The sequence below is a fragment of the Bubalus bubalis genome, chromosome 9 (genome assembly GCF_019923935.1).
Source record: "Bubalus bubalis isolate 160015118507 breed Murrah chromosome 9, NDDB_SH_1, whole genome shotgun sequence".
NCBI lineage: Eukaryota > Metazoa > Chordata > Mammalia > Artiodactyla > Bovidae > Bubalus > Bubalus bubalis.
In genome coordinates this window covers 60,505,349-60,532,715 of record NC_059165.1, presented here as the reverse complement: position 1 = coordinate 60,532,715, position 27,367 = coordinate 60,505,349, and the positions used below count along the sequence as shown (strand labels likewise).

At 35.7% G+C, this 27,367-nt stretch overlaps 1 protein-coding gene across 7 annotated transcripts in view; it reads left to right on the top strand.

The window, feature by feature from the left end:
- Window positions 1–27,367, top strand: part of MATR3 (matrin 3) — a 38,977-nt gene extending 11,610 nt beyond the window's left edge. The window contains exons 1-15 of one of the 7 annotated variants that reach the window (XM_025292620.2): window positions 586–742; window positions 10,683–11,772; window positions 16,617–16,678; window positions 17,662–17,703; window positions 18,032–18,144; window positions 18,381–18,433; window positions 18,862–18,987; window positions 19,787–19,912; window positions 20,098–20,265; window positions 21,559–21,690; window positions 22,331–22,374; window positions 22,474–22,849; window positions 24,433–24,655; window positions 25,117–25,238; window positions 26,308–27,367. In XM_025292620.2, coding sequence (XP_025148405.1) covers window positions 10,861–11,772; window positions 16,617–16,678; window positions 17,662–17,703; window positions 18,032–18,144; window positions 18,381–18,433; window positions 18,862–18,987; window positions 19,787–19,912; window positions 20,098–20,265; window positions 21,559–21,690; window positions 22,331–22,374; window positions 22,474–22,849; window positions 24,433–24,655; window positions 25,117–25,238; window positions 26,308–26,358 — 2,550 coding nt within the window. In that variant the 5' untranslated portion in view covers window positions 586–742; window positions 10,683–10,860 and the 3' untranslated portion in view covers window positions 26,359–27,367. Of the gene's footprint in view, window positions 1–585; window positions 743–891; window positions 974–10,682; window positions 11,773–16,616; window positions 16,679–17,661; window positions 17,704–18,031; window positions 18,145–18,380; window positions 18,434–18,861; window positions 18,988–19,786; window positions 19,913–20,097; window positions 20,266–21,558; window positions 21,691–22,330; window positions 22,375–22,473; window positions 22,850–24,288; window positions 24,656–25,116; window positions 25,239–26,307 lie in introns of those variants that run through there. The other 6 variants (XM_025292617.2, XM_044947611.1, XM_025292619.2 and 3 more) reach the window with 6 other exon arrangements.

The following is a 27,367-nucleotide window of genomic DNA, read 5'->3' as shown; positions in this document are numbered from 1 at the left end:
CTCAGACGTCAGATGCCTGCCTGTCCCTCTGCATTTAAACTTCAAACCCCAGGGAAGTGGCCCTTTTCTCCATCCTTATCTATACAAGTTCTCAGGATTTTCACATGTGCTATATTTCTTTGCTCATGAGGTACTTGACGAGTGTTCTACATTCAAATTCAAATTCACCAAATGGCGGCGGCGGTCTTTTCAGTGGAATGAGTTTTCGCTATCTTCCTCAATGACCTGCATAAAATTTCTGAAATTAAAACCACTCAAAATAGTATCTGTCTCCACTTCCTGCCCCGAACTGCCACTTCTCCGCAGTTTATCAGAGAATACCAGAGAGGGTCGAAGCCAGGGAATCCTGCGACGCACTTCTAACGCATACCTTATTTAAATTTTGCACCAAGCAATATGGAAGAGTCGGGGGGAAAAAATCCTTTGTGGGGAGTGGGACTCGAACTCTATAAGCTATGGCGCTCCATTTCCCGCCCATAGGCGAGCTACAAGATCAGAGAACAACGACCGCCGCTGAGGGCGCGAGCGGCGTGCGCGCGCCGGGCCGGGGGAGGGGCCTGGCGCGCGCAGAAGTGGGACCCGAGGTGGGTTGGGGCGAGTTCTCGCGAGAGTGGGCTGGTTCTTGGGCTGCTGCCTCTGCTGCCACCTCTTACCAGCGCCGTTGCTGCGGGGGATTGTGGGAGCCACCGCGTCCCGCTCGCTTGGAGAGGTACCTCTCGTTTTCCCTCTCCCTTTCTTCAAGGTAGGCGTGAAGCGGGTAAGAATCGGGGTGGGGTGGCCGGGGGCTCTCGGCGTCCGCCGGGAGGAGGCAGCGACCGCAACAGGGGCCGCGGGGAGCCGGCGGCGCGCCTTTCTTGCTCGCTCCCGCTCGCCTGCTCTGCCTCCCTCCGCGCTGCGTATGTGAGCCGCCTGATCGGCGGCCGCCATGTTAGGAGCTCAGTGGCGGCGCAACCAGCCTTCTCGGGTGGCGGAGGTGAGCGGTCCCGGAGGGAGACACGCAGCCAGCCAAGGGCCCAGAGTGCGGTGGCAGAGTCGGGGCGCGCCGAGGGCAGCTGATCGGCCGAGCTTCCTGCGTTCCGGGCTGGCTGTGGGCGGGGGCGGGACGACGAGCCCGTTACACGCGGGCTGCCGCTCTGAGGGAAAGGGAGGAGCGCTCGAGGCCTGAGGGACCTACTAACCATGAGGGGGGTGGCCTGTCGTTTGGGGAGGATAGTTAAGCTAAAACCAGCCCCAGATATATTTGCCTCCCCCCCCCCTTTTGCGCCTGAAAACGTTCCCCAAAATGGAGGATTCCGTAGACTCCGAAAAGCTTAGCCGTTTGAGCAGCGTTTCTTGGTGTCGCGGCCTTCGCTGCTTTCCTCGCCCATCGTTTCATAGCGCCCCCTAATACTCCCCTGTCCCCCGCCCACACACAGGCGCGCGCGGTTTTAGCCGGGCCTCAGAAACAATTCCCCCCTCCCCCCGCCATCGCGTAAAAATGGCCGAAAAATGAAACGTTAACGCTTGTTCATCGTGTTGCGTCGTGGATAAAGCCTTCTGCGGTACGCTGCGAAGGAGATTTGTTCTTGTTTAGAGAGTCACCTCACATTCCTTTCCTCTATATTAAAATACTATCACCCTAAGCTTCTCTAGAGAGGATGGTGTGGTGTGGGGACCTTCCGGTTTCCAGACAAAGGGTTTATAGTAGCCTGGTGTAGTCGCGGCTTCGTTGTTCTTTTCATCGCCGGCGCTGTGCCACGTTCTGCGTTATACAAAGACTTTTCCCATATACAGTGGAGTAGTATCTCCTAGGTATTTATCCTGCTCTGTGGCGCTATTCTGTGTAATAGCCCTATTGGATCAGTTACAGTTTTCCAGCCAGATATTTCTAGAACGATTATGGCGATTCCAAAATTCTAGTCTTTCACGAGCGCTGTAAAGTGTGCGAGTTGTTGATTTCCCAGGCCGTAGTGATGAGATTTTGCATTGATGCTGCGTTCTGCTTGTTGAACAGAGCTTAGTTTAAGATTTTTAGATGGTCGACGAAACATTTTTCTCCCAGGTGGATTTAAACAGTTGTACTCTGCGGGCAAAAACTATATTTCAGGCTATTTTCATACGTGTTCAAAATTACGTTTTAAAAACGAAACGACTCGATCTTCGGAGTCTAGCGACATAATTGTTTAACATTAGTATTGTTTTGGAAATCAAGAATTGGGATCTCTTTTCTTAGTTGTGTGTAAGTGGAGTTGCTTTTATGTAACATTTTGAACTAATTAATTCGAAAGTATTTAACTACCCTTGACCTAAACATTCTGTATGTTAAAGAAGTCTTTAAACATACTAATTTTACTAATGGTTTTACGGAAGTGTAAACGCCAAATATTATTACAAGTCAGTGATATATAAAGACATTAACAACTGAAGAAGGCAAAGAAAAAATCTTCCTTGATTTTAGAAATAACAAGTAGCTCAAATTCCCAATTTTATAGAAAGAATTGAAGTCCAAGGAAGTGCTTGTTATGTAGGTAACCAATGGCAATGAAGCCAGTGTGTTTAGAACGCTTACATTTTGATTAGATATTTGATTCAGGCTCTGCATGTTACAATAAATAGGCTTAAAATGGAAGAACTACGCTTATAGGAATTTATCCTGTAGATAAGGGAATAGTGTGTCAAAAGTATGTGTATGTAAATGTTAATGTTGGTTACTAAGCATATTAAAAATCCAAAGGATTCAACATTTGGAGATCTGCTAATTATAGTGTGGCCATCAAGTGATAATCTATACAGCTATTTAGAAGTATTTAAGGAAATGGCAACCCACTCTAGTGTTCTTGCCTGGAGAATCCCAGGGACGGGGTGGGGGTGGGGGGGGGGGGGGGGCGGGCATCCTGGTGGGCTGCCGTCTATGGGGTCGCACAGAGTCGGACACGACTAAAGTGACTCAGCAGCAGCAGCAGATGGGAAAATTATAGTGGAATATAGTACTAATTGGGGAGAAAGTAATAAAACTCTGCTGATACCAAATTTGATGACTTTTGTTTTTTGAAGGAACGTGTAAATAAGCGTAAAAAATACCCCTGAGTGTCGGCTTTATGGGTCATTTGTATTTCCTTTTTTCTTGAAATTTCCACAAGATGTTACACTTAATTTGTAATGAGAAAACTGAAACATTTTTTGTAAATGCTAGAACTGCTGAGAAGGCGATGGCACCCCACTCCAGTACTCTTGCCTGGCCCATGGACGGAGGAGCCTGGTGGGCTGCAGTCCGTGGGGTCGCTGAAGGTCAGACACGACTGAGCGACTTCAATTTCACTTTTCACTTTAATGCATTAGAGAAGGAAATGGCAACCCACTCCAGTGTTCTTGCCTGGAGAATCCCAGGGACGGGGGAGCCTGGTGGGCTGCCGTCTCTGGGGTCGCACAGAGTCCGACAAGACTGAAGTGACTTAGCAACAGCAGCACTGCTGAAAAGACATTTTGTTTTTTTTTAGAATCTCACCTCTGTTTAAGGGAAATTGAGATGAAAATGAGCCAGCTTCTTGAAATCTGAAGTGCAGTGAATGTGACAAAAAGAAGTGCTTGTGTGTAAGATATTCTTGTTATTATGTGTGGGCACATAGGAATCTGAAGGCATTCTCACATAAAATTAATATTGATAGGACTAATAATTATGAACTGCAGCCATTAGCTGTTTATAAATGATCGAAATCAAAGAATTAATTGGACAGTGGTTTGTTAAATGGTGTTCTTAGCAAATCGTCTAGTTAAAAGTCAGTGTTTTGCTTTTATATACTACTTTTAGTTAGAATTGCATTAAAATTGTCCCTCACTGTGGCAATAGGGTCTCAGTATACCTGACTGACTGAAGGTTTGAGGTGGACATTGCCAAATGCATGGTTAGTGAGGTGGAAGGGTTGTGGACAGTGTAGTTTTGCAGTTTTATATATGCGGTTTTTCCAAGGTTAACACTGTCCATGAAATTGCTTTAATTTAAAATTCGTTAACTATGTAGTGGGTCTTCTCATTGGAGCATTAGGTTAAGGGTTCTGAAATGTTTGATAAAAGGTTTTTAAATAGAAAAACTGTTTTGGTGTGGATAGTAAAAGGTAGAGCGTAGAAGCCCAGTGGATTGAGAGAACTGAATATGAAGCCTTTTAAAGTACTTTAGCTTTTGGTTTGTTGCAGATCATATTGACTGTAAGCTACAATAGAAGTTATATGATGAAGTGCTGTGTTCTCTCTCCTGACCTGAATATAATTTATTAGGTGGCAGGTCTGAATGGATGCAGTATCTTTGATGTGTTGCAACCTCGATGTGATTGATTTTCCCAATTGTAGGTCAAGCCCTAATATCTATCTAAAAAAAGGCTCAGGAGTTTCTGACATTGAAATTGATATGAAGTAGCAATTGAAACTTAGGTGTAAATTTTTGATTTTAAACTATTCCAGAACTTAAGACTAATTGATACAAAAACTTGCTCTTTTTCTGGAAAGTTTTTTAAATGACAAATCTCTGCCTTTCTTTTATAGAGTACCAATAGCCTGTGGTTATTGGTGCCTGTCTTAAGGCAGAAACAGGTTAATAGAACAAAGAGGGTTGCCATGGTGGGGGGTGGGATCATAGGTCTTCCCAGCTGTTGCCATTGGAATAGCTGCTGGATAAGAAGAGCAAAGAGGAGGAAAATGTCTATAGAAGATGTCATGGTGAGCAGTAAATGCAAGTTGGAAAGGACGCTGTTGATAATAGAATCTCAGTAGGATCTTTGATTTGTAGTAGTGTTAGTCACTCAGTCATGTCCGACTCTCGGCGGCCCCGTGGACTACAGAATCTTCTGTCCATGGGATTCTCCTGGCAGGAATACTGGAGTGGATTGCCATTACCTTCTCCAGGGGATCTTCCCAACCCAGGGATCAAACCCAGGTCTCCTGCATTGCTACAGATTCTTTACTGTCTGAGCTACAGGGAAGATCCACTGATTTGTAGTATCATTGGTTGTTAATGAAATAGATAATTTTCTGGTCTTTAAAGGTGATCTGTACATTTTTTTCCCTCTGGAAATTACTAGGATATTAAACATCTCTCTTTGGTACAGTCACCGATAGAAGAGCTTTTATAGCATATGTGAAAGTGTTTGAACACCTGACTCACAGTAGTTGGGAAAGGAACAGTAATAGCAAAGAAATACAAACGTGTACTTAAAACATTCTCACTGTGAAAAGGTGTGAAGCAATAGAACAATTTTAATGCTTAACTGTGTATCCTTGTGTGGGTTATGATATCCTTGAGAACCACAGTGGAGGAGGGAATTTTATACTGAAGCATCAGGAGACCAAGAAATACTCATAACAGCATTCTTGGTAATGACAGGAAATTAGAAACAGTCTAAATGTTCATCTTCTGAAAAACAGATAAGTGTGTATGCCATAATGGTATCTATATAACAGTGAAAATGTAGTTTTAATTCATGTGTAAATTAGTTTTAAACAAGAGCAATATATATATATTAAGCCCATTTGTGTAAAATTAAGAAAAGTAAAGTTAACACTGAAAAGGTACGTGTCTGTTAAGTGGTAGGACTTAAAAACAAGAAACTCCATAAGGGAAGGAAGAATCATTGGAAATAGATATCTAAGGTTTTATTGATATTGTTTCTGACCTTTGGCATTTATATACACTGATTTGTAAAATACATGATGTGAAGGGGGGTGTTGGACCTTAAGAGAATTCCTAGTATTAAATGGAGAAAGGAGAGACACATTCTAGCTAATGATTATGTTTGAACAAGTAGTAAGCAGTCTGTATAATGGCTCATAAAATGAACTTTCTCTTAAGGTGTTGGCATGTGCCAGAAAATAGGTTTAGAGAAGTGGGATGCAACCAATACGAAGGGCATTGAAAACCATACTGAGGACTTCATGTGGTAAATAGTAGGGAGCAGTATGTTTTTGAATAGAGTAGAATGATTAGTGATGTTTTAGGTTTGTAGTCTTTTAAAGCTGACTTCTGACTTGGTAACAGCCTTCAGGTTTTAAATCTAGCTTTGAATAGAATTGAATGAGATTATAGTTGATACATGAAATAGTCCAGTACAAGTGAAAGGTGTTTATGTCTCTGGGTCAGTCCTTTTACTTCTAGTTTGTTTTCTCATTGGTTGTGAGGATCAGAGTGCATAAAGTAGATGATTACTGTGGTGCTTACAATATGCCAGGCCCTGTGAAATGGATGTTATTTTTATTCCCATTTTACATATGAGGGAATAAACCCAGATGTTAAATAATTTGCCCAGGTTCATGCAGCTATTCTGTAGAAGAGCTGGTTTTCAAATCCAGGCATTTGGGCTCTAAAAAAATCTTAATTTATATCAAATCAAAGAGTTGTACAAATGTTTGCGGAAACCAAGGGAGCAGATCATGAAGCAGAGGGGAGTATCATAAGGGTGCAGAATGGTGCCTTGAGGAAAACCACAGATTTGCTTTTAAATAGAGAGGAGAGTTAGCCAAGTTAGTGTCATAGGTCAGATCAAGAGTCAAAATTGTCAGTTAAATGGAGTAACTTTCTTTCCTGTAGTATGAATTTACTTAAAGTCACTAGGGAAAAACTTAGAAGAAAAATATTTTAAGTCTGAATAATAGGAATCTTTTCTATGGATTACCATGAAGATTTTTTAGCAACTGAATCTGTTGTTAACCTAAGGATTAAGAAGTGAGTTAGAAGTTTAATCCAGATCAGTAATATATATGAATTGACACCAATAGTTTTAAAGCACTTCAGAATATTAATTATTTTTTTTTCAGCCTTCTTGGGCACTGCACTTTATAGTTTTTCTTTGTTATGTGGTGAGGCACATTGGTGTATACAAAGTTAATAGAGCTGGATAAGCAACAAGAAATAATAGCTGTTATCTTCCACTATCTTACAATGGAGTGTAATATGCAAAAATACTGAATCCTATGTTGTACACCTGAAGCTCATATAGTATTATAAATCAGTTATACTTCAGTTTAAAAAAAAAAAAAACTTAAATGAAATACAAGTTATAAAATATAGTAGAAAAAGATATAGTGATGTAAACTAACATTAAGATGAAAATTTATTTAATACTCTAAAATGGAAGCTATGTTGAAGTTATTTATAAAGCCATTATAAGGTTAATAAGTGAGGAAATTTAAGGAATATTTACTTCAGTTGAAGTACCCTGTACTTCAGTTGGAGATTGATTAGTCAAGTACTTCTTTAAATTAGTGAACTATCCCTGCCATCTGTTAGTGACATGATTAGGACATTTTTAATGTTTTTGTATTGTTGGTTGCTGTGTATATTTGGCATATTTTCGCATGAAAAAGTTAAATCACAAAGGTGTTTGACCTTGATAGAGATGGGAAAATCTCAAAATTTCTTTCACCCATTTGTGTTACAATTCAGAAGCTGTTTTCTAGCTGTTGTATGTTAAATTTTTATGTGAGATTAAAAGGTTATTATGTCAACGTGTGGATATTTCTTTCCTATGTATCTCTACATGCCTTTATGATTATACTATCTTAAAATCGGTTGTTTTTTAAAAGTGATTTATTTCACACAGTCAAAAAGTATAAAGATCCATATGGTGGTATTAGATACCTTTAAAACATAGTGTTTTTAACTTCAGACGCTGAAGGTTTCTTCTATGTCATCTTCTAAAGAACTAAAGTATGCTTATGTTCATTTTACTTCCTGCTAAGTAACCCTCTGAAATAATAAATATATAACAGACTAATAGATAATCTTTATTTTACACAGGAAAGTTGGATACAGAACACTGTGTTCTCTGTTAACTTTGTGTGTGTTTAGCTTTCATTTGTTTTCTAAAATGTTTTAGTATTCCATTTTTTCTAATTATTGAAGAAGATAAAGGGTATCAGATTTATGGAATGTAGGGGTTGAATATTATTAACCGAAGCTTATTTCTTAACCATACATATTTGTTCAGATGTTGAATGTGAAGCTAACATCTTTAATAGAATTTATATCATGAACTTTGTTCATTGAGAATTTGAATATCAGAGTATAGTTAAATGGCATTTGTGAAGCCTACTTAGTTGTTTCTTTTTAATGTTTTCTGATGGGGGAGGGTGGAGGCACTTTTTTTTTGGAAGTGAAAGATTCTGTATTGTATAAAGTTAAATGAGTAAATTGGGTTTTAACATTAACATTTTAGATGAGTTATCTCAAAGGAACTATTTTCAAACTTTATTAATCTCTATGAAAACGCAGCTTTATGGAGAAAAAACATGGAGTAAAAGAAGCTAATTTTTTTTTTTTAATCACTTTAGTAACTTGGTAAACTCAGTATTGTGATGGTTTCGTAGGCAGTAGGTCTCACTTAGAGCCTTTAAAGTGCCTTGTTCATCTTATGTTCATTGACCAAAGATAAGATACTAAAGGAACTTTTTAATAAGTGTTCTTAGATCAGTGCTATCTTGTTGGATTTCTCTTAATTTCTTTGTTCTAATAGAAAATTTTTAAGAAATTTTTTAAATTCAAAAGTTTGGCTTTTTCAGTACTGCTACTCTCATGTCTTTGTGTGGGACTGAAGTTGAATCTGAGTCACAAAAATATTAAAGTTATTCTTAAATTACAAGTTGTCATGGGATTTACATGGTTGTCTTTCTCTTTTTCTTAGTTTTTCTGACATCCATTTTCTGTTTTGTCTTAAGGTTATATCACCTTTTACCTTTACTTCTCTTAACCTTTCCTTTTTGCAGCTCCACCATTCATATATGTTGCAAAGAAAAGTAATTGAGATCTCTGTAGTTCAACAATCATTTCCTTAAAATATCAATGTTAAAAATTTACACGTGGTCATAATGCCATAGTATAATTTCCCTAAAGGGAAAGAATAGTTCTTTTGAAAGGCTGGCTTTTCAGTATATGAAGCTTTGACTCCCAAGTGAAAGGCAAAGCTGCAATTAATAGTAACTTAGATACTTTGAAATTTTGATTTCAAAAAAACCCTCTTAATGGTTTTGAGTTTGTTTTTTTTTAAACAACATATGAAAACATAAGAGGGTACTACAAATGTTTCAACAGTATTTTAACCACCATTCTGTATGGTATTCAAAAGTCATATCAGAGAAATCTTCATCCGATGATGTTTACTTACTCTTGTCTTTATTTTATTAATTTAAGGTCTAAGTAGTTTACATAATTGATCTCATCTGGAATTAGTTTCTTTGGTGTCTTTTCTCAAGTTCATCTTCCTTGGTGTGCAAAAACATCTGTAATTCCAGTCACCTCTGATAGCATTTCTATGTCTTTTTAACTTTGTTACATCTTTTTGTAAAATCTAACTTTAGTCTTGCCTGCAACTTTTTTTTATACTTCTTCTACCACTGTTTTCGTCTAGTGTTTACTTAATCTGTCATTGGTTGAATCGGTCCCATAACTGATTTGTAACTATTAAATATTGCCTGGTTTTTATGTTGATAAAGTTTAAGTGCTTAGGTATATGGGTGATCAAACTTATGAGTTAACTGAACAGCAGTGTCTCTACATAGTATGTAGCAAACAATTTAAGACCTAAACCTCTGTGTGTAATTGTGATTATAAAATTGTTTCACTAGGGACAGTTATGTACGTCATTTAATACTTTGAGATCATTCATAAATGCTTTGTGAATTCTTACGTGAAAATTTTTGAGGTAAAATGAAAATGAAAGTAATTTCGTTACTATCACATCTTGGAGGAAACACATCTTGAGGGATTGTATTCACAATTTAAGTTTTCTGGATGATGGGGCTATTCTTGTGAAAGAATCTGTTTACAGAAATCTATGTAAGCAAGATCTCGTTTTCATTTTCACCTGTTTTGAGCTCTAGAGGTGTTATAGCCCTGAGCATTAAATGAATGTTCACGGCTACTACCTTGTGGAGTTTCACTTCTTTAAATCACCTATACTTCCTGTACTTGTGGTTGTTCTTGGGGAGTCTCCTATTTCTGTACTGACCATATTTGATTCTCCTTACCTTTTAAGATTAGAAATTGAAGTAAGCAACTGCCTGATAGAGGATGGAGAATGAGGCAGTTAATTATTTGGCTTAAATTTGTCCAGAAATCTATAAACTGTAGGAAGTCACTTATTTTTCTTCACATCTGTCTTTACCTCAATTTGATTTTGCTGCATAAAGATCTCAACTGTAGTGTTTGGTCTTAGATCTTATGCTAGGTACTTGACACTTAAGCTTCGTTACTTGTGATTTTACTTGGTTCTTTCTGATAGTGTTAATAGGTCTCATTTTCTAAAACAATACAACTGATTCATCTTTGACTTGCTGACCTTGATTTTTTGTTTTGTTTTGTTTCTAGTCTTCTGGAACTTAAGCATCATATTATAGGGTGTATTTTTCTTCTAAAAGAAGAGACCCATCTATATTTTTATTGAAATTTTGATATATTCAGACATCTGACCCTTCAATTGAAATGTTTTTAAATTCCGTATGAAATTCCCTTTAATAGTTAAACTTTAGCATGAAAGACTACTTTTTAAGTATATGCAAGCTCTGCATACATCTGAAATCTGTTTAAGTTATGTAATTCCTTGTAAGTTTGAGATCTTAAATGTTTTTTTTTAATCAACATGATGCGTAAGTTTTTTTTTTCTAAAAAAAAACCGGCATCTACTTAAAGGGATTTATGACTAAAATTGCTTATTTTTCTACAGAGTTGTCTGCTGGTTCTCAGCTTGAAGAAGATTCTGCAGTCCTTATTGATCCTTTTTCTTGGCGTTACCATTTTTTGAAGCAAAGTTAACCTAGTTTTCTAGTTGAGCTTTCTTTTTGGCCATCTTTAAAAAAATTTTTTTTTTTTAATCTATAAACTAGACAAGAGATAGTTCTACAATGTCCAAGTCATTCCAGCAGTCATCTCTCGGTAGGGACTCGCAGGGTCATGGGCGTGACCTGTCTGCAGCAGGAATAGGCCTTCTTGCTGCTGCTACCCAGTCTTTAAGTATGCCAGCATCTCTTGGAAGGATGAACCAGGGTACTGCACGCCTTGCTAGTTTAATGAATCTTGGAATGAGTTCTTCATTGAATCAACAAGGAGCTCATAGTGCACTGTCTTCTGCTAGTACTTCTTCCCATAATTTGCAGTCTATATTTAACATTGGAAGTAGAGGTCCGCTCCCTTTGTCTTCTCAACACCGTGGAGATGCAGACCAGGCCAGTAACATTTTGGCCAGCTTTGGTCTGTCTGCTAGAGACTTAGATGAACTGAGTCGTTATCCAGAGGACAAGATTACTCCTGAGAATTTGCCCCAGATCCTTCTGCAGCTTAAAAGGAGGAGAACTGAAGAAGGCCCTACATTGAGTTATGGTAGAGATGGCAGATCTGCTACACGGGAGCCACCATACAGAGTACCTAGGGACGATTGGGAAGAAAAAAGGCACTTTAGAAGAGATAGTTTTGATGATCGTGGTCCTAGTCTCAACCCAGTGCTTGATTATGACCATGGAAGTCGTTCTCAAGAATCTGGTTATTATGACAGAATGGATTATGAAGATGACAGATTAAGAGATGGAGAAAGGTGTAGGGATGATTCTTTTTTTGGTGAGACATCGCATAACTATCATAAATTTGACAGTGAGTATGAGAGAATGGGACGTGGTCCTGGCCCCTTACAAGAGAGATCTCTCTTTGAGAAAAAGAGGGGCGCTCCTCCAAGTAGCAATATTGAAGACTTCCATGGACTCTTACCGAAGGGTTATCCCCATCTGTGCTCTATATGTGATTTGCCAGTTCATTCTAATAAGGTGAGTTAATGCAACAGATACTTCTAATTTCTTTTACGTTGTAGAGCCTATTCTGTATTTACCTATATCTTGTACTCTGTAGTCTGATGACATTGAGTTGATCAAGAATTTTTATACTTTTGAGAACACTTTATTTGGAAGGTAATTGTTTTTGAGCATTTTAAACCAGGGCTTTACATTAATATAATCTACGTAGATTACTTCTGGCCACAAAGCTATCATCCACTGGAATTATCTTGTTGGTTTTTGGCATCAGTATGTTCTTCTTAATCGTATATTTAAGCAGGTTTTTTTTGTCTGCTTTGTTGAATTGTTTTAAGTATTTTTTCTGTTTTTTTGCAGTCAATGTGCTCTGCCATTCAGGATGCTAGATAATCAGCTCTCCATCTGTCTTAATTACTGATTCGTATGTAGTAATGATACATTCTTGAACAATACTCTTTTTTTCCTTATCTGTGGCTACAGGGAAAGAGTTAATGTAGAGCCCTGGTGTTTGTTTCAGTATATTTCATATTTTAGATTAGTTTATTCTTCTTTTTTAATTTCCCTTTAACACAAACTCTCATGCTGTAACTGAAATTTTTCATCTTTTTTTTTTCTCCTTTTCCACAACTTTCTTAAACATATTCAAAACTCACTTTTTATTATCCCATATTGCATCTATCCCTTTAGAGACTTGGGAAAATCACCTACTGCAGTATCCTGCTCTGTGTTCCTCATAAGCATATTCTTTTTCTGACTTAGACTTCTGGTATACTCATTTGAAGAAAAAAAAATCTGATTCTCCTTTGCTTTAATTATCACATCTGGCAAAATGGGAACTTTTTCAAAATGCCCTTTTAAATATATTGTCCTTTCTCTTTCAACGTTTTCAATGCTAATCATTCGCACTGTTTTTTTCCCAAAACAAAATACAGTGCAGTTGACTTAAAGTCAGCATTATAGCAGTCCACTAGCTTGATCTGTAATCTGACCATCCATTTTTCCTGATGTGCTGTACTTAATTGGAACATGTTATTGCCATGATACTGGTTTGATGGTTGCTGTTACAGGGTTTTTTCTTCACAGTAACATCTGGAAGGGTCATTTTCTCTTCATATCTATCCCTTTAAAAGCATTTTTAAGTGAGTTGATTTTTGAGTAAACTAAATCATGTAAGTCATTAAGAGATTTTGTTTTTAATCTTTTTAAAAGTCTTAGCAATCAATCCCTTTTCTCTGTTTAGATCTCAGTGTTTTTGTCTCAGATAATTAAGAGACTTCTTACATTGTTTGAATTTAGAGTATTTTGAAAAATATCTTTTTAAGAGTGATTTCTAGCTAAAAATACATGTATATAAATCTATAATACAAAAGTCTTCTGAAAAAAAAAAAAGAAAAAAAAGTCTTCTGAAGTAGTAGTTTAAGTACACAAGGAATATTTTATTCTTCAATCCATGTCAAAATAACTTCAAATGGTAAATTTACATTCATAGATTAATTTTAATGTAAGACATGGAATCACAAACTCATAAAAGTTAGGGAATTGTATTTAGTAGGTATTTTGGTATTTTCTATTTTTCAAATTTGTTGGATACACTTAGTATATCATGGAATTTAGTTTTTGTTCAGTATTCAACTTCAAGGTTTAGATCTGCTATGAATTGATTTAATGAAAAGATCCATAAAAAAAAAAAAAAAAAAAAGATCCATTAAACTCTGGTGACTCCAAATATTTTCTGTCTGCTTGCAGAAATGACAGTATGAGAAATATTCTCAGATAGGGTCTCTATAAATTCCAAGGAAGATAACTAGTTACAGTGTCTCAAATGAAAATGATTGTAAGGGACTTAATCTTTGCTACTGGAGTCATCATAAATTAAAAGCTGCTGTTGGAAGTCTCCTTATCCTGACTTTGAGCAATAACTTAATGTTGCCACTTAACATATAGGAAAAGAATTCAGTAAAGGAACACAAAAGGAAATCAAGAAGAACTTGAATCAGAAAAAGTTCCTATTTTTGTATATCATTCTTTTCTGTCCAGATGTTACTACCTTCTAGTTCCCTGAACAGTTAATAAATAATGATAGTAAATGGATCTAAATTGGCCAAAGAACATTTTTGAATATTTGAAACTTGGGATTCAAGAGTAAGGCACCTTACCTAGTAAAGAGATACTTTTAATCTGCAAAACTGCATGTACTCTAGCAAATTTAGAAAGTTACTTTAGAGGCCCTGTGATTTTCAAAATTTGTAGTATTTGTAAATTGTACCGATTTTAAGAAGTTTTAACACCTGGATTCTCTCAATATAGTTTCCTTAACATAGCTAATGTTTTCTAGGTGTCTTCATTATTGAAAAAATAAATGCTCACTTTTGGTAGGGATCTTTTAAATTTATAGCTGATATAGAATCACTGAGTTTAGAGAAAATTCTTATGAAAGTAGATAATGAAAATTTTTAAAACATTTAATCCTGCTCTCTGGTATTGCTGCATAACTTGGAAAATCTGTTCTTTTCACTTAGCGGTAACATTAAATAACTTACATGATCAAAACTTCTTCTTAGTATGAATAGTCTTTTAGGGGAAAAACATCTGTCATTTTGATATTTTAAGTAACTTTCAGTGATGATGTTGCTTTTATTTCTTTCTAGGTCATTTTAGAACATCAAGTTGCTTTTCTGCACAGCCTCAAACTTGCCTCAAAATTCCTTTCACTTAAAGAAAACTGGCCACTACAGCCCTTCCGCTGTCTTGTCACTTGAGTTCATGTTTTTCTTTTTAGTTTTCTAGAAGCCCTTAAGTTATTCTTAACTTTGCCATTCCACATGTGCTTCTCCAAATTATCCTTTCTTTATATAATTTAGGTATCTCAATGACATTAAGGTGAATGTAGTTTTTCCTGCAGAACTTCTGAATTCAAAAAGTGAATCCTTATTCTTTATTAATCTGAGTGTTGCCTCAATGTAGAATCCAAGGATACAGATTTTTTTAAAAAACCCATTATGGTAGAGCAGATTAGTAATGGGTGGTTTGGGAGATATAACTGATTCTTTGATCTTGATTTTCCTTCTAGTACTTTGTAAGACCAGCCACACTTTGAAAAGTTTGAACCCTTGAAGATCATGGGCGATTGGATATAAATAACTTCTGGTCTACTAGATAGCTTTACCATCTCCTATTAATTAGAAGCATGCCTAATAGGGTAACTTTTACTCCTCTCTGAACACACTGTTTCTCAAGGATATTTTAAATCTGAATAGTTTCCATTAAGAAAATTCTTGGTTAACATATTTGTTTAATCCCGCTTCTGAATTTTGTCAACTTTGCCTAGGGTGCCTCTTGATTACAGCCATTTTTAAAGTGGCTTCCAACAAGTCAGAGTGGTCTGTTGCTTTGCAAATATAAAGTTTTTATACCCCAAACATTTGGTTATAGAGCCAGCTGGACAGATCTCTTCCAGTTCCTTAACTGTTAGCCATAAAGACAATCTAACTTTGAAAGATAGCTCCCCAAGTTCCTAAGTACCATTCTGTTGAAATGTTCCATTTTACTTCAGTCACAGAATTTTAGTTAATTTTAGTAGGGCAAAGAAATGTGTGTAAACACTCAGGCTGTACGTTTTTAAAAACTAGATTCCATTTATAAATTAACTTTTTAAAACTTTAGAATGGTATCTCTCGTAATTTGGTTCAGCTCTAAGTGAGACTCCCTTTTAAGGACTTTCTAATGTTTCAGGTAATATGAGTCTTGGAAAAGTTGCCTTATTCTGTAAGGATTTGTGAAACAATAATAACCTGTAAAGTGGGGATTGTAAAACAAGATAGCTTTATAAGCAGTGTAATAATAGTTGCTTTTCTTCCTTTTTAACTAAAAAGTTTTTTATTAGCACTTCATATGTGCCTGGCAGTGTTCTAATAAACAGGTTACCTTTATTATTAATTTACTTTCCAAAAAACCCTAGAAAGATATTGAACCACAGTGTTTTTTAAATAACTTATACCAAGGATTCACATCTAGTAAGTGGTACCTTGGCAATTGAACCTAAGCAGTCTGGCAGCAAAGCCTACTTTTCCTAACTCTTCTTTTTATATTGCCTAAAATGCTAATCATTTACATGTGGATTTTTAAAGAAAGGATAGTTTATTTGAATAAAGTAAAGGAAAAAGTAATCCCTTCAAAATTTAAACTAATCATAAAGCAAATATTGAAGAAATGTTTTCCTTCCTAAAATTTAGAAATGGACATTCCTGAAATTTACTTCTCTAATTTTGGGAAGTATAATGGAAGCTTAGGTTTTTGATAAATTGGGGAGTGTTTCCTAGAAAAGTCACTCCTGTTGAATTAACTTAGCTTTCTGTGGCTATAGTACACTTGCAACATACCTCAAAGGCTGGATGAAATTAAAGATACTATTTTTAACTAATTATTCATACTTACAGTATATGTTTTCTTAAAAAATGATATAAGCATGGATATTTATTTTATCAGAGTTCTGTGAAAGCAATTCTAATAATATGTGAATAAAACTTCAGTTTTGTCTACAGCAGAAATTAATATGCCTACTGATCTCAAAGTCAGTTACTACTCTTCATCTTTATTAACTCTATCTTTTCCCTGTCAGGTCTCTTAGTTTATTAACCAAGTTACCAGTTTTTCCAAGAATGTGCATGGCGTATTTGAGGGCAGGATGAAGCTACAAGGATTCAGAGAAATGGTTTTAAATAAGTGTGATTAGTGAATGGTCAGGTGTTCAGTTTATGATAATTGCATATAGACATATAGATTAACATCCTAGAGTTTGAATGGTTGAAAAGAAATCTTAGTTTTGGTTTTGTTAATTCTGCTAATTTACTTTGCTACAGGAGTGGAGTCAACATATCAATGGAGCAAGTCACAGTCGTCGATGCCAGCTTCTTCTTGAAATGTAGGAGTCTGAAATACCTTTAAAGCATCAGTTAACTGTCAGAAACAGCCATTGATTGGTTTCGGGGAATTCATCGTTTACTTGTAATATCCACATTGTTATTACTGAATAGTTGACACTGTCCAGGCAATACCAGTTACAAACAATGTTTAGGTCTGGAATTATATATGGAATATTAAGATGGAGTGATAGCAGTACTTTGTTATTTAAAATGGAAAGAATTTTTAACAGACCTAAAGATAGCCATTGATGCATAGAATAGATTCATAAGAGCATTTTCAATAACAATAATATGTGCTCTGAGAATAAAGAAAATATTTTCCTTGAAGAAAAGGGGGTGGTTACACTAGAAGTAACAAGTTTTAAAGCAAAACCCTTCAGGATATATTTTTTGCTTTTGAGACACTTGTGATGGAGTTTAAGCTACTAGGATAGAATTTGTAAAGAATCTCCCTACCTAAACAACATGAAGCCCATTGTTCACTGAGGTGGCCATTTTCACATACAATCTTTGTTTCCCTATATAACCCACATTTCCAGTCCCTCATATAGCACTTCTTCTCTTTGTGAATTAACAAATATAGGGAATTCCTGGAGGCTCAGTGGCTAGGACTCCATGCACTTTTTCAGTGCCATGGGCCAGGCAGGATTCAATCTCTGGTCAGGGAACTAAGATCCCACAAGTTGTGTGACCCTTCCTAACCACCACCACCCCCCCACAAAGAAAAAAACAGATAAGGGACTGTTTTAATTGCAATATACATTAACATTTTAAGCCGTACAGAGCAAGTTAATTCTCCTTTATTTTGATTAATTTGAAATTTTCCTTTGGAAGTATCTATATGACATGTTTTAAACAGCAATATTTCTAACACTTATACTGCCGTATAATTTTACTAATAAATCTATTTTAAAGGCCAAACAAGGCTACTTTGTGAAAAGAGCAGTTTTATTTTAAAGTTAATTTTCTGGTCTTTTTAAAGCTACCCAGAATGGAATCCTGACACTGATACAGGACACACAATGTAAGTTAAATTTTTTAAGCTGTTGTTTGTAAAGGAGATCAATGTAAGGAATTCAGGTTAAATTTTTCACATTTCATAAACAGTATTTTCTTAATTTCTTTATTTAATATGAGTTTGTTAAAAGTCACCATGGGTGAAAGAATTTTTAGAAACTATTTTATGTGGTAATTTTTATTTTTTTATTATAGATTTTCCCCTAGTTACATCATGCATTAAATGCCCCCAAATATTGGAATCATTGTCATACAAGGAGTGTTTTAGCAGTAAATTTTAGTTATTTTTGATGGACCTCTTTATCATACTTTCTGTTTTATTTTCACATTCCCAGGGGTGATCCATTCATGTTGCAGCAGTCTACAAACCCAGCACCAGGAATTCTGGGACCTCCACCCCCATCATTTCATCTTGGGGGACCAGCAGTTGGACCAAGAGGAAATCTGGGTGATTATAAAATTCATGTTACCTTTCCCTAAGAGTTTTTATCATAAAGATTAAATGCAGTGATTTTAGGCAAAAGAAGTGTCATTGAAATGTAACTCAAAGATGACATTTCATGAGAATACATGATACTCATTTGTGATGTTCTTTTGCTGTTGGAGAGATGTCTGTTTTTCAATTAAAATAGCCTGGTAGGGCAAGTATACCTAAGACTGAAAATATACTTTTTCCCCATAAAGGTGCTGGAAATGGAAACCTGCAAGGACCAAGACACATGCAGAAAGGCAGAGTGGTCAGTAATAAAGCTGTTGCTTTTACTGTATTGGCTGTATGCTCTTTGGGGAAGTGTGATTTGACTTGAATCATTGCCAATTGAATCTGTGTTGTAGTCCTTATTACAGAAAGATTGTTTTAGTTTGAAAACCAACAGGCTTTTATACGTGACTTTGATAAGAGTTAAAACTTTGTTTTCATATGTCCACAGTCTATAGAGATTTCACCTTGATTCAAAGTTAAGTTTGCCATCTAATTATATAACAGTAGTTGATTTAAATATCAGTGCAGACACTGTTTTCTGAAGCTATGAAGCTTGTCCCAGGGACATATTTAAATACTTAATTTGTTCTGACTGACTATAGATTATAAAAGATTTAATAATTTACTGTTTCATATTGCTTCTAAAGAAATTTATTTACTAACTTGGTTTTTTCTAACGAATAGGAAACTAGCCGAGTTGTTCACATCATGGATTTCCAGCGAGGGAAAAACTTGAGATATCAACTATTACAACTGGTGGAACCATTTGGAGTTATTTCAAATCATCTTATTCTAAATAAAATTAATGAGGTATGAGTTAAGTGTGTAGTATTTATTCATCACTAAAGTATATCCTAAAGAGAATATATTATTTTGTATTAGAAAAAGAATGTTAGCTTAAATCATCAATGTGGAATGTAATGACGGAAAGGGCCAATAGTTGAACCAATCAGTGATAAATTCTAGTACCAATAGATTGTTAGTAACTTTATAAATTGTGATTCTTAAGCAGTTACATTGTCTCTATTATACTATTACTATAGAAAGGACTGGAAGAAGGCAATGGCACCCCACTCCAGTACTCTTGCCTGGAAAATCCCATGGATGGAGGAGCCTGGTGGCCTGCAGTCCATGGGGTCGCAAAGAGTTGGACACGACTGAGCGACTTCCCTTTCACTTTTCACTTTCATGCTTTGGAGAAGGAAATGGCAACCCACTCCAGTATTCTTGCCTGGAGAATCCCAGGGACAGGGGAGCCTGGTGGGCTGCCGTCTATGGGGTCGCACAGAGTCTGACACGACTGAAGTGACTTAGCAGCATAGTAAGGACTATATAAACATAATTATTTGGTAAAACATTTCAAACTTTTACCCAAATGGTGCCAAATTATTGTTTCAAATTCAGTACATAATAAATGATAGTGTTAGTGTCATGAAAGTAATAACGTCTGAGATGATCTTTAATAAAACAGGAAATTAGAGATTTTTTTTTTCTCTTAGGTTCTTGAAAATGCTTTCTATATAATGATTAAATATTTTTGGAAAGACTTTGGACAGTGTGGAATTAGGTTGTTTTTTTGAAATGTAAATATATATTTTTTCAATTTTAGGCATTTATTGAAATGGCAACCACAGAAGATGCTCAGGCTGCAGTGGATTATTACACAACCACCCCAGCATTAGTATTTGGCAAGCCAGTGAGAGTTCATTTATCCCAGAAGTATAAGAGAATAAAGGTAAATAATCTCTATTTTTCCAGATTTGTATCACCAGTTATTTAGTGTATCATTTTAATATTTACTAAGTTAACAGCTGTTTAAAATTGTTGCTAATATCTAGAATAATCTTGACTAATAATTATGGCATACTTACTAATTTGATTTCCTCTGTTTTTTGTTTTTTTCCCTCCTGTGTATTAAAGAAACCTGAGGGGAAGCCAGACCAGAAGTTTGATCAAAAACAAGAGCTTGGACGAGTGATACATCTCAGCAACTTACCTCATTCTGGCTATTCTGACAGTGCTGTCCTCAAGCTTGCTGAGCCTTATGGGAAAATAAAGAATTACATACTGATGAGGATGAAAAGTCAGGTAATATACATACAGAAGTTTTGAAAAAGATTATTTCTCAAAGTTTTTTTTTAAGTTATTTTAACATCCTCATTTTTAGTGAAGGGGTGGGGGAGTAATCTGGCGGCCAAATTATTGAACATTGAGTAAATAAAGTGGAAAGTAAAGATCTTTTTCTCTAGTATGGCTAATATTATTTCCAGAGTTTGCCTCCAAAGATCTTCCTTTGTGTATATAAGTATACTTTCCCCCTTTAATTCAAATGGGATTATATTAAAGTGTTACTTTCCACTTTACACATGATTCCATTGAGTAAACTGTGCTGAATTTAATTTCTTTAATTAATGGATATTAGAGATGCTCAGAGAAGGCAATGGCACCCCACTCCAGTACTCTGGCCTAGAAAATCCCGTGGATGGAGGAGCCTGGTAGGCTGCAGTCCATGGGGTGGCTAAGAGTCGGACACGACTGAGCGACTTCACTTTCATTTTTCATTTTCATGCATTGGAGAAGGAAATGACAACCCACTCCATTGTTCTTGCCTGGAGAATCCCAGGGACGGGGAAGCCTGGTGGGCTGCTGTCTATGGGATTGCACAGAGTCGGACAACGACTGAAGCGACTTAGCAGCAGCCGCAGAGATGCTAGTTCTTTTGCTGTGCCATTAATGCTGCTGTGGATTTTGTGGCATGTGAATTTATGCATAGAATTGAAGGATACAATTTCAGAATTGAAGTTGTGGATCCTGATACTTGCTTTCTTTTCTTTGACGGTGCCAAATGCTCTTCAAAAAATAATACTCATATACAATCATACTAGCATTCTAAGCGGAGAAGGCAGTGGCACCCCACTCCAGTACTTTTGCCTGGAAAATCCCATGGACAGAGGAGCCTGGTGGGCTGCAGTCCCTGGGGTCGCTAGAGTCGGATACGACTGAGTGACTTCACTTTCACTTTTCACTTTCATGCATTGGAGAAGGAAATGGCAGCCCACTCCAGTGTTCTTGCCTGGAGAATCCCAGGGATGGGGGAGCCTGGTGGGCTGCCGTCTATGGGGTTGCATAGAAGTGGACACGACTGAAGCGACTTAGCAGCAGCATTCTAAGACCTTTATAAACACTGGATGTTAGACTTAAAATTATGTGAGTTTAATTAATGGATTGAGTTATTTCATACTTATATTTCATTTTTAAAATTGTAAGTAGAGCATCTTTTCTTTGTTAACCTTTTTATAGTTTCAAGAGTTTGTATACTTCTAAAGTTTTACTTTATAATTAATTTTTTGTTCTTTTTTTTGTTTGTTTTTCTTGCCCCAGGCCTTTATTGAGATGGAGACCAGAGAAGATGCAATGGCAATGGTTGACCACTGTTTGAAAAAGGCCCTTTGGTTTCAAGGGAGATGTGTAAAAGTTGACCTGTCGGAAAAATACAAAAAATTGGTACTCAGGGTATGTAGTGTTTGATTCAGGTTCTTTATAAAGCTTATTTTCATGCTTTTCAAGCCATGACATTTTTATAAATTTTTACATGCTAAGAATGTAGGATTTAGGAACTTCCCTGGTGGTGTGGGGAACTCAGGTTCAATCCTTGATCTGGGAAGATCCCTTCTGTGCACAACTACTGAGCTGCACTCTAGCCATGCTCTGTAACAGTGAGAGGTTCAAGCACTTCAACGAAGAGTAGCCCCGCTCACTGCAACTGGAGAAAGCCAGAGCGCAGCATCATGACCAGAAATATGTAAATAATTAATATATACATAGGATTTAGTTATTAAAAGAGAGTAATCTTTTCTCTTTTTCTTGTCTTCATTAATACAGAAGTTTTTAAACTGATGTCTATATAAAGCATCTTTGTTTTTATCTGTTTTACTTAAGGTTCTATTTGAAAAGCTTTAACAAAATTATTCACTGCTCTTCAAATGTTGGTTGTAATAAATTAATAACGTTAAGGCAGCTTACATTCTTAGGTATGGTTTAAATAAGGTTAGTTGATATATAAAGGATGGTCATCGTTTATTAGTTAATTGGATAATTAAATACTGTATGAAATCTAATACATTTATGTAACTGGCGGAATTTTGTCTTTTAGATTCCCAACAGAGGCATTGACTTACTCAAAAAAGATAAATCCCGGTAATTTCATTTTGTGTGTGTGTGTCTGTATACACTAGTATGTTAAACCTTCGTTTTCCAACTTGGTAGAATTAATTCAGGTGTTTGTTTTGGTTTCAGGAAAAGATCTTACTCTCCAGATGGCAAAGAATCTCCAAGTGATAAGAAATCCAAAACTGATGGTTCTCAGAAGACTGAAAGTACTGCTGAAGGTAAAGAACAAGAAGAGAAGTCAGGTGAAGATGGTGAAAAAGATACAAAGGAAGACCAGGCAGAACAAGAGCCTAACATGCTTCTTGAATCTGAAGATGAGCTACTTGTAGATGAAGAAGAAGCAGCAGCACTGCTAGAAAGTGGCAGTTCAGTGGGAGATGAAACAGATCTTGCTAATTTAGGGGATGTGGCATCTGATGGGAAAAAAGAACCTTCAGACAAAGCTGTGAAAAAAGATGCAAATGCCGGTGCTTCTGGAGCTGCAAAGAAAAAGCTTAAAAAGGTAAAAGAAGGTTTTATGTTGACTTGTTTCAGTAGAAAACTAGATCAGTGTTTCAAATTATTTATCTTAGGGTCATATTTAATAGAATTAGTCACTTATATTAGGAAGAAATAGATAGGAATCACTAAAAAAATTGACATCTAAACTCTGCAATACATAGATTGAATAGGTCTAAACTGCAATAGAAAAATGTCAATTCACAAAGAGAACTTTTTAGTAACAAAGGAGAAAGACTTAAAGCTGTATATGATTCTGTTTGGTAGTGGTAGTGTGTAAATAGTAGTAGGCAGCCTTTATGTATAGTCCAGCTTGTTTTTTTAAATATGGGGTATGGATTTTACAGTAAGTTAACTGACCTGACCCAGGGGTAACTGACCCAGGACACTTAAAACGTTGTGTCAGAAATGGTAGAACTTGAAGAATTTTCCTACTATAGAAATGTAAACTTGATTAGATATTTCAATAGGTTTTAAAACATTATTTCTTAGAACACATATCACATATTAAATTAAGGCAAATTGCAATATAAAAATATATACATGGTAGAAAAATAGTAAATCAGAAGACCCATGCTGTACTTGACTATCTCCATTAAAGATTAGAGCATTACAATGCCTTTAAAACTCCATAAGATAAATGAGTCTTGAAATGAGATTATTATAATCCTCTTTCATTCATTCCTTCTAAGATATACTCAACTACCAGAAAACTTACTATTTATAGACCTCCAGATTTTGATGGCTTGGTCAAATAAGTTAGCCTTGAAGTTCTTTTTCTGGCTGAAATATAGTTATGTAGTACTACGTTTGTGCTCTTAAGAGCTGATGATTATTTAGCATTATGTGCCATCAATTTTCCTAATCTCTTTGTGTGTGCTAATTAACTGATTCTTAAAATAACCTTACGCCACAGATGCTTATTATCCATATTTCATGAATGAGGAAATTGAGTCATGTTAAAATTCAGTAGATTGTGGTCATACTGCTTTTATAAATGGCAGAGCCAAAAATTAAACCTAAGCAGTTATGTTCCAGAGCTTGATTTTTAAACCACAGTGGTATTTTAGACACTGCCCTGTAAACAAAAAGAGTTGCACCATAAGATACCTTCTTTGAAGGACATCATTCAACTTATCGATACTTCATGAAAGCAGCTCTGATTATCTTGCAGCATAATAAGTCTCAAAGTATAGAGTATGAATGTCCTCATGTTTATTTTCTGCTCTTTGTATAAGGGAAGCCTTGGATTACTTAGTTTTAAAACGAGCTAAGGGTTTTTTTTTTAGACTAGTAAATTTGGGGGGAGAGAAAGAAAAGTCCCTTCTTTTTTTTTTTGTGAGGAAATGAAGGCAAAGACGCTATCCCTTTCCCTTCAAGTAAAGCAAATGGAAGGGATACTGCAGGATAATTGTTGCAGAGTAAATTTGTCTTTCTTAACAGCGTCGTTTCCCAGGGAATATGGAAGGTTTTGTCACTCTAGATGAGGTTGGTGATGAGGAAGATTCGGAACTTCAGAAACTTCGTAAATCGGGCATGGCATTTAAATCTGGTGACAAAAATGATGATGGTTTGGTTGAAATTAAGGTGGACAAGATCGAGGAACTTGACCAAGAAAATGAAGCAGCGTTGGAAAATGGAATTAAAAATGAGGAAAATACAGAGCCAGGTGCTGAATCTGCTGAGAATGCTGATGATCCCAACAAAGATACAAGTGAAAATGCAGATGGCCAAAGTGATGAAAACAAGGAGGACTATACAATCCCAGATGAGTATAGAATTGGACCATATCAACCCAATGTTCCTGTTGGTGAGATTTAAGGCTTTGTTGTTACCCCTCACCCTCCCCAAACTCTTAAAATAAGATTTTTTTAAATTGGTCTTACATAAACTTAATAGCATGAAGTTCTATGCAGAACAATTTGTAAATCTTACTTGAAGCATTCTTTTTTCCTCTTTTTGTTACCATTCCATAATATGTTCTTTTTTCTCCTCATAAAATTTTCTGAGAATTTCACATTGCTTTTTGTTTTGTTCACCGTTCTATTTCAACATTTTTAAGAGAACAATTAGGTGTGGGCCCTTAAACATCAATTAAAATACAAGCTATTAACGATGTCATGGTTTTTGCTTTGTTTTAGCGTAGGCTATATTGGACATGTCACAACTGTTAACTCATTCAAATTATATTGACAGGAAAAAAAAAGATTTGAGAACACTATTAAAATCTTCAGTTTACTGAATTTGTAAGAATGTATGTTTGTGTTCTAGGTATAGACTATGTGATACCTAAAACAGGGTTTTACTGTAAGCTGTGTTCACTCTTTTATACAAATGAAGAAGTTGCAAAGAATACTCATTGCAGCAGCCTTCCTCATTATCAGAAATTAAAGGTAAGGCTGAATCTAAAAGAGGAGAGTTCTTTTGTGAAAACTAACAAGTCACGTAAGTTTATGGACCAGTACCATCTGTGGACCCAGCACGCTTTATCCTGATAACATTCTTTATTGATGGGCCTTGAGCAGTTTGATGAACTCTGGAAGCATCTGCTAAACCTCTTTCTAGAATACACTATTAACTAAATGATAATTCAGTAATTTCTAAATTTATAGATTTAAACGTTACAAATTCTGTTGTATAATTAAGAGTTATTTGAGTATTCTCAAATGATTATTAGACTGTAATTTCTCTAATTTGGAAGATACCGGAGGCTTGAAAGTCAAGTGAAATACTATAAAGCCTTTTTCAACTTTATAAAGTGCCATATCCCTTTATACTTAATGATTTTTACATTGACTTTAAATTATTATTTTATTAATAATGACACTTCAGTGAAGTTTTATGACCAAAAGGATATACAGGTAAAAGGAAAAATTAATAAAGCACAACATAATAAAGAATAACAAATTTCTGTTTGGATATTTCGAAGTTTGGTGTTTTAGTTAGTGGCTTAAGGACCAAGTATTGAAATAGATGAGGGAAAACTTGAAAGTAGGAGTTAAAAAAGATAATACTGATTTATAATATAAAGCTGCTAGAATATTAAGGACATTGGTTATTTTCAGTGGTAGCAGAAATTTAATAATGTCCTTTTGTCTTAGAAGAAGGGGCATTGAATAAATACATGTCATTTAACTAATCTTAAGTTCTTGGGGTAGCAGCAGTTATATTCTATGTGCGTATTTTGGTCTTTGTTTTCTCATCTCTGTAAGTTAGTCTTAATTGCACATTGAAGTAACTTTTTCATATTTTACTGTTTATTTTCCCATGCCTTACTGTGGTGTCCAGTTTAGTTTTATACCTGCTTGATAAGAATAACTGGATCTTACAAATATTGACAAGGTTATAGTTAAATTAGACTCAGGTCCCTAAACTTCAATAGAATATTTTATTTTGTAGTTAATCCATTTGTTATGTTTCACTAAGGTGACTTAATCCTTGTAATTTTTCTTTTCTTTTCAGAAATTTCTGAATAAATTGGCAGAGGAACGCAGGCAGAAGAAGGAAGTTTGAGATGTGCAAGAAGCTTAATGATTTCAAAGAAAATAATGGTTCTTTGTTTTTAAATGTTAACCTTTTTTAAATACAATACTGATAGTTAGAAGAAAACTATTGTACTCTTTTGTTTTAGTGGAAAATAATAGATAATAGATGTCTGTTCATGTGTTAAGTGTTAGCGCAAAAATACATATACGGTTAAGTTAATGAAGAATTGTTTTTGTTTTATCAAAATAGTAACAGACAGAAATACTTTGTAGAGACTGACTTCGTATGCTAAAGACACTTGCACCACTAAGAAAGATATGTAGAAGCATTCAGAGAAATGAAATTTAGTAGTTCCAAGCTTCAGAGATATGTCAAAACTTTTGATTCCATTCAATAAAGAACAAAACCAATTGTATTTTTATTACTTTCATCTGAAACATTCCACATTTTAATCTGAGCCTTGCTTTTCATTTGGAGTTTGAAGCATTTTTGGTTTTGTTTCATTTATAGAGAACTTCACTAATGTGAGATTGGTAATTAAAATGCAGGTGCAGTTTTCTTTCAATGTCATGTTGTTGTTTAGGTAATAAGAAATATTAAGTAATTGGCTTTAGATTTTGTAATTTTTTCCCCTAAGTTCCTGCTAGATTTCGTATTCTAGAAGTCAATGTATTTTCAGTGAAATGTAAAAATATTCCCCTTCTCTTTGACCAGTATTAATTTCTTGAGATCTTATTGCTTGTCACTTGAATCCTGTAGCTGTCATACATCATCTGGTATAAGCAACATTTGATTTTTGAAGTGTGTAGACCATCTCTTTGTATTTTCAAGATGTAATTTTACATTTCTGCATTTTAAAAAAAGTTTGGCCATAATCTTAGACGCACGCTTCTAATTCATATACTTGCATATGTGACCTTTGTGAACAGAAATTTGCATGTATAATCTGTGTTTACTTGTAACTTTCTGGTTATATACTGCTTATATCTGTGGATTCAAGTTTCTTAAGTGAGTACCAATAAAAAACAAAAACCTA